At 43.0% G+C, this 10,944-nt stretch overlaps 1 protein-coding gene across 1 annotated transcript; it reads left to right on the top strand.

The window, feature by feature from the left end:
• Positions 1-4,590: 4,590 nt before the first annotated feature.
• On the top strand, positions 4,591-9,616 carry LOC134363429 (interleukin-36 gamma-like). The gene is made up of 4 exons (XM_063079040.1): positions 4,591-4,656; positions 5,131-5,235; positions 5,908-6,047; positions 9,395-9,616. Exons 1-4 carry the CDS (start codon positions 4,602-4,604, stop codon positions 9,602-9,604), a joined length of 510 nt encoding a protein of 169 aa, XP_062935110.1. The 5' UTR covers positions 4,591-4,601; the 3' UTR covers positions 9,605-9,616.
• The last annotated feature ends 1,328 nt before the right edge of the window (positions 9,617-10,944 follow it).

Here is a 10,944-nt window from a genome sequence, read left to right as displayed (position 1 = left end):
TGTGATCCAGTAAATATTTATATTATTTTAGTCACTTGAATAGGATTTTTCCAGCTTTTGAAGCTGAAAGTAACTTAATTGATACATTTTTATAAGTATAATTATTAGGTCAAATGTACACACATTTAAATTTTTAATAGCTTCTGGAGAATTTCTTTCTAAATGGCTATGGTCATTCACACATCCATCCATGTGGTAAGTGAATCTGTTTCCACACACCATTTCCTACCGTCTTTTTAATTTGTGCCTTCCTGATGGGTGGAAACTGAATCTCATTATTGCTTTGATTTGCATTTTGCTAATTAGTAGTGTGATTAAGTATAATTATTTATATTTGTTGGGCATTTATATTTTCTACTGAGGGAAATGTTTTTTTTATATCCATTGCTCATTTTCTTATATGATTCTGTGCATTCTTCTATTGATTAGTAAGAACTATTTAAAAACTTTGGATATTAACTATTTGTTTGTTACGTGTGTTGCAAATATTTTTCCCCTGGTATCCTGTCTTTTTAACTTTATTTCATGGTATGTTTTGTCCAAGTGTTGTCCAAAGTTGTAAAATTTTGATGGCATTCAATTTATCATCTTTTCATTCATGGTTTTTGCATTTTATGGGATGTGGACCATTGGGTGAGGAAGGCTAAGACTTGGCTCTTTGTCCAGGAGTTTCAAACTTTAGGCATTTAACCTACAGCCTTTTGTTACGTGTTGCACTGTGGGCTGTCAAAGTAAGATATTTTATTGCTTTATCTTTTGTCGTTTTTGTTTTTGTACATATGTGTACTATTGGATCAACAGCTGTTTTAAATTTAGAGAAATAGACTTTTATAATGGTCCTGTATGGTTTAGTTCCTTTGTCTTAACTCTTTTAATGCTTCTATTTATTTCTGCCATTTTGGTGAGTAGCTTTGGAGTAATTTGTGCTAATTTGTCCTACATTTTTCTGTGAGGGGAGGAAGCTGTCAAGTAGCATGTTGGCCCGCTTTCTAAAGCCTGGGGTTTCATGGAGACCAGCTTCAGGATGTGATGTATCAGCACACAGGAAGCAAGGCTTAGGCAATGGGCCTGGGCTGCTTGGGAGAGGAGAGGCTTTTGGGCATTTCAAACCACATCATTCCATCTACATTGGATAAAGGCTGTACTGCAGAGGCTGCCCCAAGATTTTCCTTGGCATTTCCCCAAGTCTACTAGAGTAAAAATGGCGCCATGCTGGTCTCTGTGGTTCATGGTACACACTGTGTTTCCTCATCAGTTCAATGGAGGTGAGTGCCAGTTCTTTTCTAGTGGCAATCCCCAGGCCAGACTGCCAGCCCTGCTTGTAGGTAGTTCTTGATAGGACCCAAGCTATAGTGGCTTTGGTCCTCTTGGGAGCCCCAAGGCAGCTGGCAAATATGTCAGCAAACAGGTCTGGATTTGGAGTTGGAGGTTGCAGATTCTAAGTCTAGTTCTACTACTAACTTGATTCTGTATAATTGGCAAGAGTGGGGGCCAGATTAGTTTTACTGCTCCAGGATCCCCTTTGTTTTATGCGTTATGATCATCAGCCTGGTTATATGAATAAAGTGTATAGAAATAGGGCGGTCCATTGATGTTCCCTCAACTTAATAAGGTTATGAGCATATTAAGTGACCAAAGTAGCAGGACTTATTACCAACAAAGGTGGATGATAGTATCTTAGAGTCTGAAAATTGGAATATGGACTAAATGTTCTCTTAAAATCATTTCCATATCTAGGAAATTTGGCCTTGTGAGTATTTACTGGAATTCAACTCAAGCCACCCCTAATGATGTGCATCAGTGTCATTGTTCTACATGATAATAAAACATTAATAGAAAGAATCTGGCAACTGGATTATGTTTACATAGCAAAACTATGTTCTTTACAGTTTATAAGCAGCATCAATGTTGACCGACTTCTGAAGTACAGCTAGGGTATGTCATGTAGTCATAATATCCATCCCTTCCACTTTAACAGTTCTGGGCCATTTCTTCAGTAGATAGACTCTCTGCTCTTCAATTATCAACCCCAGTGGTCAGTAGTTCCCCTTTGTTGCCATCATTCCTATTCTCTCTAATTTCTCTGATACTCATTCATACTAAAGTTTAAACTGGGGACTTCAGAATGGATGCTGAGTTCTGGAAACCTAGGGAGGGCTGGATCGTCTGAATGCTGGAAAGCTATTACAGGGTCAGGACCAAGTGGAATAAGAGGCTGAGGCTGAAGAGGACACGTGTCACCATACTACATAGGTTTTTGCAAACTTCATCTGGGCATGGAAAATCCTAGCTATACCCAGATGCTTTTGAATCAATGAAAATGTAACTCTCTGGGTTGTGTCCCTTGAACCCTCTGAGCATCCCCTGATTGAACCCTTCTCTCCACGTTCGTGGTCCATGCATCCACAAGACTGTACTATTTGTTTAGAGGCCTGAGAATCAATGTGGCAGAGACACCCTTCCCTTCTGAAATCTGGGCATTAGTCTTGCAAGATTCCTCCTTCAAACTCCTAGGTTCTTTTGTTCCCTTTTACTTCTTCCCTGCAATTGCTACTATGTTACTATCTCAGATACCTCAGCAATTCCTTTAAAATTTTTAGCCTTCTGACATATGTGTACCCAATTCCTTCTATTCAATTTCCTTTGTTTGTACTTCCCAGTGCAGGTTCTGCTTTCCAGACCAGATCCTGACTTAAACAGAGGCCTAAGGGATTTGGGGGGTCAGGGGATGGGGACTTTTAGATGCTATTTTTTGGTGATCATCCAAAGAAAGGGGATGTGCTGACTGGTGCATCATGGAGGGGGTTTTCAACTGTTGGGCAGAGGGGACTCAAGAAAGGTGGCACTTTTAAAGCCTGACGTAGGACAGGAGTATATCTGATTTCATTTTTATACTGTCTCTTAGGGTAACAGATAACCAGGAAGCTGGATTAGGGCCTCAACAGGAAAGGACCGTGTTCCTCCAAGGCCAGAAAAAAGGTGGGGGTGGAAATTAGGAGACTCTTTTCAGGGCTAGAAAGAGGGACTCGTGGAGGAGTTTATCTAGAAGGTTCTGTGTCATTCTTTGCATTTTTCCCCCAGATAGACAGGTGAATATGAAGCTGTAGGTGCCTCTAGTCTGCCTCCTGAAATTCACTTCACTCGTTAACCTGTGCCTCAGCAAATTTTTATGCTTGATTACAGCAGATGGGATGGGGTGTGTGTGTGCAAGAAACATGATATAAAAAAAATAAAAAACAAAAAAACACCCCTCCCAACCAAAAAACCATCACCCTTTATCAGGGACCATTACTGAGGCAGAGGGTGGAGGATAAGCTGGGATCTGGGACTCAGTTTTTAAAAAATCACCACCTACCTCTTTAGTCCTTAGGCAATTCTGAAGTCCACTGTATTTAGGAGTAACTGGGACCAGGTTTGCCTCAGTTAAAGTGACTGCCTGCTCAGTTCCTGTGATTCCCCATGAGGATGGAGATGCATCTGAGATGAAAGGCTGACCTTCCATTCAGTGTGGCCCTAGGTGGGGTAGATGGGTAGCCAGAAATGCCATATAGATCTTTCCTGAAGCACACAGCTAATTTTGCTCTCACGGGATTGCCTTAGCCTGACTGTAGAGGGCAAGGCCCCCATCCCAGGCGATGGAGTCCCTGACATGTGAGTGCCTGGCGTTTCCATCCTAACCCTAGAGTGACATGGCAGAACTGAGCTCTGGGGAAGTCCCTAAGTCTCCCCTTTCTGAGAAACCTACAGTCTGTCATCACTCTGTTCCCTTGTGGTTGATCTTGTGGGGCTTGGCTCAGCACCTGTTTCCCAGGGAGCCCAGACAGGTCATACTTGTGCTGATTCTGTGATTTCTTCATCTGAGCCTCACGGGATCTTCTGGCAGGAGGAACTGGCTTCCTTTCATGTCGTGTTTGTCACGCCCCACAAAGGAAGCTGGCACCTCCCTCTCTGCTCATCTAGATAAATGAGCCAGGCCCTGTCAGAGCCCTTCACTGCTCTTGGAAGCTGCTGGAGCCACAGTTCAGTCCCCTGGACTTTTGATCAAGGCCCTTCCTTGCCAGGTGCAGCTGATAGCTGGAAAATGCTCTGACTTTGGAGCCTTCCCTTTTTTCTGTGCATTGGGACTCAACCAAAGGATGGGGTCATGGCAGGCTCGCTCCTTGCCCTGTGCTGTGTGGGGCTTGCTGCTTCTCACTGGGGTGTTGCTGGGATACTGGCAGAGCTGCCCTGGCATGGGGCCTCCCCTGATCCTAGGCAGAAGCAGATGCCTGGGGAAGGGAAGACTCTGGCATCAGGGGCTTGTGGGGTATTTAAGACTAGGAGTCATGGCTGGCCTTGGAACTTGTAGGGAGATACTGTCATTAGCCAGATCTCTAGGTGGAGGAAAATTCTGCCTGACCTCCCTTCCCTGAGGCTGCTCTGAAGTTTTATCCCAAGAGGTGCCTCAGATATCCTTACTGGAGCTTTGTGTCAGACCAGACTTCCCAGCTCCCTGTCCAGAAAGAGAGCCTGAGGAACCAGTGTTCTGAAAGGTCTTGGAAACATCTTCTGCAGCTCATCTTTTTTATCTCTGTCTCCATAGGTTCTGAAACAACCTCACTATGACAGGCACTCGAGGAGTCTCTGTCCCTGATGAGCATAGCAGCGCTCAAGCAGGTGATGTTGAGATGGGGCTCTCTGGGCCTGGGCCACCTGCACTCACAGCTGTGTCCTCTGGAAGCCCCAGCATTCTCTGCTGCTCCCCATGTGTGGCTCTTACCACCTGGTGCCTGTCCACCACCACTGGACTGGGGGCTAGCTCCAGTCCCCAGCAGCTGTCCCCCAAGCACAGAGTAGGCACAAAAGAGGGTAGCTGGGCCTTGACACTTGTGTACTGTGGAGCTGCTTATTACCCTCTGTCTGGAAGGTTTGCCCTCTTAAACCATTTCCCACCCTTGGGAGCCCTTGCCCTCCTTATCAGAGCCCATGACTTTACTGGAGAGAAAGGCTGGGCTGACAGGTCACTGCCAGTTTTGGTGTGTAAACCCAGACGTTCCTTACTGAAGGGCCTGGATTAAATGACTTTTCCCCTAGTTAAGCAGCCTTGATTACCAGTTTCTTCATTATTTTTTTTTTCTATCCAAAATGTAGCGCCTAGACCTCTGAATGGGACAGTCTCTGATTTGAATCAGCAGGTGTGGATCCTCCAGGGTCAGACCCTTGTGACAGTTCCACGGAGTAACAGTGTGTCTCCAGGTAAGTGGCCATCCCATGGCTGCTCTGCCCCTTCTTGTATGGGCGTAGCTGGGATGCTGGCATTGGCCTCGTGTTAAACTGTGGCTTGACAAAGGGGCCTACCTAGAGCAGGTAGAATTTCAAACCTGCCTGGGAAGAGAAGTCAGAGAGAAGTTTGTCACAGACTAGGGTAAAGAAATCAGAGATGGTCAAGGAGCCTCCTGTGGAATAGGAGAGCTGCTTTCAGTGATCTGAAGGCCTGTCTTATGGAAGAGGAGTAGCTTGCTCTGCCTGACATCAGTGTCCTCGAAAGGCTAAATAGGTGTATACCACAGGAAAGCACATTTCAACATCACATTAGGTGAATCTTGCTAATGCATAGAGCTCTCCAGGAATCAGAGGGCCTATTTGGGGTAGGAGTTTCTCATCCCCAGGTATTCAAGCAGAGTGTTGAAAATCTCAAGGGCAGGTCTGCTATCTGTAACTCTCTGTATTCTCTCTATCTACTAGGGAAGTGATTGGTAGATGGTATGAATGGATGAATGAGTGAGTGAATGAATACAGTAGTTGGGCATTTGGTGGACCTGGAGTGGTGTCTTTTCCACCTGTGAGGTACTGCCTTCCTAAACCAATGAGCCTTTTTTTTTGACTTTGAAAGAAAACTAACACCATCTTTCCCTCTTATCTTTATAGTCACTATCGCTGTTGTCACATGCAAGCATTTAACATCTTTTGAGCAAGGCAAAGGGTCTCCCATTTATTTGGGAATCCAGAAGCCAGAAATGTGCCTGTTTTGTGAAGATGTTGGAGGAAAGCCCACATTGCAGCTGAAGGTGAGTGACTAAGAAAAATAAAGTGGGGGGGGGGGGAAAGCCAATTTTTTTTAGACCAAGTTTATTTGGTAGAAGTCTCTCCCTTATTCTCATTTTGGAATTGCTATTTCATCCATAACTGGAGCTGCCAGATCTCACTTCAGTGTCTCACGATATCTCATCTAATTATCCATGCTTTCTATCCTTTCATTGCTGGGTTTTTTTTAAAAAAAATTTTTGGTGAGATTCAATAGTTCAATCTCCCAGCTCATGATTACATTTTCAGTCTTTTTTCCCATCTGCTGAATTATCCTTCTATAGCACTTTCTGAAATTTCAGTCTTATGGTTTTAATTCCCAAGCTCTCTGGTTGGTTCATTTTTAAAAAAATAACTTTCTGTTCTTGTTCCATAAACTTTGGTTTAGTTCACTTCAACTCAATCCAGCAATTGTGTGGGTACTTCTGGGCCTCCAGCACCATGTGGGTGCTTGAGATATATCCGTGCACATCCATGCAAAGAGCTCTGACTGTGTGGGGGCTTGATTTCTGGTAGGAAAAGAGAAACGGCAAACAATAAATATAATAGTAGGTAAATTTATGCTATGTTAAAGGGTGTTATGTCTCCTAGACAATAACAATTAGAGAAGAATAAAGAGACAGGCAGAAACAGGTGGAGTCAGGCTGTAGTGTGGTAGGTGTCATTATGAAGGTAAAATTTTAGAAGAGAATAGAAGGAGGGAGGGAAGTTATTCAGCAGGGTATCCAGTGAGAGCAAGTCCCAGGACCAGTGAAGACAGATGAGCAGGAGTGAATTGAGGAAGGAGGAGTTCAGAGAGATGAAGGCAGACCACAAAGGGCCTTGCAGTCCTTTGTAAGGTATTAGCCTTGCAATCTAAGTGAGATGAGAGGCTCTTAGAATGTTTCATAACAGAAGAGTTATGCAGATTGACTTAGTTCTAAAAAGAATCACTCTGGATCCCAGTCGATGGTAGATTGCAAGGAGCAAGGGAAAAAGTGTTTCAGGAGGCTTTGAGGTGATCTAGGTCTGATTTGATGGGCCAAGGGGTAGCAGTGGAGGTGGAAAGAAGCAGATCAGATTGTGGAAATAAAAAATTTTAAGTGGAGGTAACAGGAATCACCGACAGAGCGTGATCAGTAAGATGAGGACTGGGAATTACATTTCCCGCTGTGTCCTGTCTGCTAAGTAACCCTTCTCTTGTTGCTTTGGTCCTCAGATGAGGACTAAGAATTGGCCATTGTATTTGGCAATCTGTGGGTCACTGGGGAGGACCTTGATGTTGGTGCAGTTGTGGGGGAGAAAACCTGGATGGAGCGAGTTCAAAGAGAGGAATTACAAGAGAGAAATCAGAGACAGCAAATATAGACAGCTATAGCATGGAGTTTCCTGCAAAGGAGAATCGGCAGTGGTGGTGGGTAATCAAAATAGTTATTTTTTTAAGATGGTGGAAATGACAGCAAATAATCAGGAAATGACAGGGAATGATTGAGTAGAGAAAGCAAAATTGATGGAGTACTAGAGAGCAGGGAGAATGGCTAGAGGAACACACTGAAGTTGGGGAGTGCAGATTGGACCTGTTGCCTGGTCCTTCTCTGGCAGGGAGGCACGGGTGTGGGGTGATATGCTGGGGGCCCTGCGATTGGTGGGTGGTTGCAAGTTCTCCCTTAATTGCTTCAAGTTTCTCAGTGAGTAGGAAGTTGAAGGGGAGGATGCAGGAGGAGGTATGTGGTTTGAAATGAGAAGGCATTCTTTCACTTATTAAACAGTCTGTAAATCTCTATTGAGTAGAATGCCAGGGGCTTTTCCACATGTTGAGGAATACGGTGATGAGCAAGTCAGACAATAATTATGTGATTGATAGGTAAATATGCTAAGTTAGGTAGTGATTCTCACTAATGAAGAAAATAACCCAGATATGAGATAGTGGTGGGTGGGAGGAAGGGGATTTGAGACCTGCTTTGGCTAGGATGCAGTTCTCCCCAAGGAGGTGACATCTGAGGTGAGACCTAAGTAGTGGGCAGGAGCCAGCCATGGGAAGCTGTGGTGGCAGCGTGTCCAGGTGGGGTGAGAAGGGGTGCCAGGACCCTCGGCAGAAACACCTTGGGGTCTTTGAGGGACAGGAAGAAGTCAGGTGCAACCAGAGTAGAATGGGCATGCAGAGGAGCGGTGGGAGGTCCAGCAGGGAGGTGGGCAAGAGCTGGGGTCAGGGGCCGGGGCAGGTAGACCTTGCAGGCTTTAAGGAATTTGGATTTCATTGTAATTATAATAGAAAATCATGCAAGAAGTTTAAGCCAGAAGGTAACATGATCTTACTTATTTATTTCAGTTTAAAATTTGCTCAACTGCTTTGTGAGGAATAGTTGGTAGAGGACAGAGTAGGGTCAAATAGAACAGCTAGAAATCCAACCTGGTAGTCCAGGTGAGAGATGGTGATGGTCTGGATTGGGAGTTGGCTGTGTGTGGGGTGCAAGAAATGGCTCGATTCAGGAAATATTTTGGAAATAGAGTCAACAGGACTTGCTGCTGGGTTAGATGTTCTGGGATCAGAAAAAGAGGTATTAAGGATGATTCCTGGGTTTCTGGCCACCCAAAGAATCAAATAAACTGGATGTCATTAACTGAGCAAGGGAATACCATGGGAGAAAACTCCCTACTCAGGGTGGAATGTGTCTGAATTATTGACCACTCCTGTGTCTCTCTTGAGATCTTGCACATATGTAATTTACTTAGAAATACTTATTTTACCTAAATATACAATGTATGCATAAACGAATACATACACATACAAGTACAAAATATACTTCTATATACAATATAGATGGCATTTTCTGAGTGCTCTATTTACTTTGCTCCTTTGGTGCAAATCCTTTGACTCATTAGATCCTCTTGCATCTTTTTCATGGTATTGGTCTTTCTTGTATGTTTGGCAATTGGTTGGAGACTCATACCCCAACCTGGCCATCCTTTGCCATCGCAGTGGCTCTTGTAGGGTGGTGGCTCTCTGTTGTGGTGTTGGTAAGGAAGACCCTTGGTTTATTGCTGCAAATTTGCATCTCTGAAATCTTATATGAAGAGAGTTCCATTTGTGGTTCAAGTGTGGCCACTTGTTCATTAATCTGTCCCTTGTATCCTTCCTATGGCATCTCTGGATTTGAGGGCGGGGACTTGGAAGGTGAAATCTTGTGTGTGTTCACTCTGCTGCTCCTTTGAAATGTGTTTTTCCAGGCTTGCTCTAATAGATGGATAAGGCTTTCTCAAACTTTGGAACATTTATTGACTGTGTGCAAATAATTTTGAACATCTTAAACAGCTTCTATTTCTCCTCATGGTATTCTCTGTCACATTTCAGGAGCAGAAGATCATGGATCTATACAATCAACCTGAGCCAGTGAAACCCTTCCTTTTCTATCATGCCAAGACCGGTAGCACCTCCACCTTCGAATCTGTGGCCTTCCCTGGTTGGTTCATTGCTTCCTTGGAGATAGGCCAGCCCATCTTCCTAACTTCAGACCAGGGTCAATCGCACAACACTGCCTTCAATTTACGTATATGGAATTAAACTTAGCCTGGAAGTGGCAGCTTGGTCAGAGGGCTTTGTCTTAAAATTTCTAGTTCCCAACAGTTTTCATCTGTATTTTCTCAGTGTTATTTTCACACCATTGCTGAGAGGGATCAGGGTGGCTGATATCATCTCATTTTATGTATGAAGAAACTGTATACAAGTCATGCCCCTGTTGGATCTGAAAATTCTGGAACTTATCCACTCGTTTATGTTTCAAGGACTGGAAGATGTGAAGCACTTTATAAATACTTATTTAAAGATTTGGTGGACTTTGCAGAAAAACACAGGTTTCAATTGAATCTCCAAATCATAATAACAGATTTGGAATTAGGTGTGTGGTTAAGGCTTCTAAAAGTGAATTTCAAGGTGTTACAATAAAATTTTTGTTTTGTTTTGTTTTTTACATTTGGCCCAATGCATTTGGTGGAAAATTCAGATGAGTGGGTTGGCTACCCTATATGGCAATGAAGAAAACTTAGTTTAAAAATGCACCATTTGTCTGCATTGGCATTCCTTTCAGTTGATGAAAATCCATGAGCTTTTGATGAATTAAAGCTGCATTTGCCTGAAGAAGACAGTGAAGTTTCTGACTGGTTTGGTAGGATAAGAAGACATTTGCGCAATGGTGTTTTTGTTTAGTCACCAATATTGTTTCTGCCAAATTTGTGGTCTGTATATGAGTGCATGTGGAATGAATTTCCATGTACACAGAGCAACATAGAAGCATGGCACAGAAAATGGGCAAATTTAAAAGGGAATGCTCATGTCAGTGTATACCGAATCACAGCAGGATTTCAAAAAGAGCATCACCACGTAGGAAAGGAATGCGAGCATATTCTCTGAGGAGAGCCATGCCCTAAAATAAAAACAGCAGCTATTCATTGAGAGGCAAGACTTGAAAATATAGTTAATGATTGTAAAAGTCAGCCAGATCTTATGCACTAACTTTACACAATTACCCATAATGTGTCTCTGTAATTTTCTTTTTAGTTTTTTTGTTTTCTTTCTATTTTAGTTTTTCCCATCGTTTAAAATGTCAGCATTATTTTTTTCCACAATTTTCTATGCTATATATTTCATCTTTGCATAATTTCCAATACTTTATAAATATTGGAACTATAAATTGTATAAAGACTTTTAGAGAGTTTGAATTTATTTCGTGCATTTTTTGCAAATTTGGCTCCATGAAAGTGCATTACCACAATGTTGACTTTGGCTGTAAATATTGTGCATGTATGTAAAAATGTTGAAACATTTTTCAATAAATGAAGAAATGTCCTTTTGGTACATCTGCATCTGTGAAGGATAAAATTTCTTGAGCTCTCAGAGTGACTGCA

This window comes from Cynocephalus volans, chromosome 14 (genome assembly GCF_027409185.1).
Source record: "Cynocephalus volans isolate mCynVol1 chromosome 14, mCynVol1.pri, whole genome shotgun sequence".
NCBI classification, from domain to species: Eukaryota; Metazoa; Chordata; class Mammalia; order Dermoptera; family Cynocephalidae; genus Cynocephalus; species Cynocephalus volans.
The sequence above is the reverse complement of the archived record's forward strand: the minus strand, read 5'-3'. Positions and strand labels throughout refer to the sequence as shown.

What these genes read in the sequence shown, in the direction of transcription:
- LOC134363429 (XM_063079040.1), top strand. Translation starts at nt 4,602, where the DNA reads ATGACAGGCACTCGAGGAGTCTCTGTCCCTGATGAGCATAGCAGCGCT. An exon ending in GCATAGCAGCGCTCAAGCAG is followed by an intron (nt 4,657 to 5,130) that starts GTGATGTTGAGA and finishes TCCAAAATGTAG; the next exon opens with CGCCTAGACCTCTGAATGGG. An exon ending in AGCCCACATTGCAGCTGAAG is followed by an intron (nt 6,048 to 9,394) that starts GTGAGTGACTAA and finishes GTCACATTTCAG; the next exon opens with GAGCAGAAGATCATGGATCT.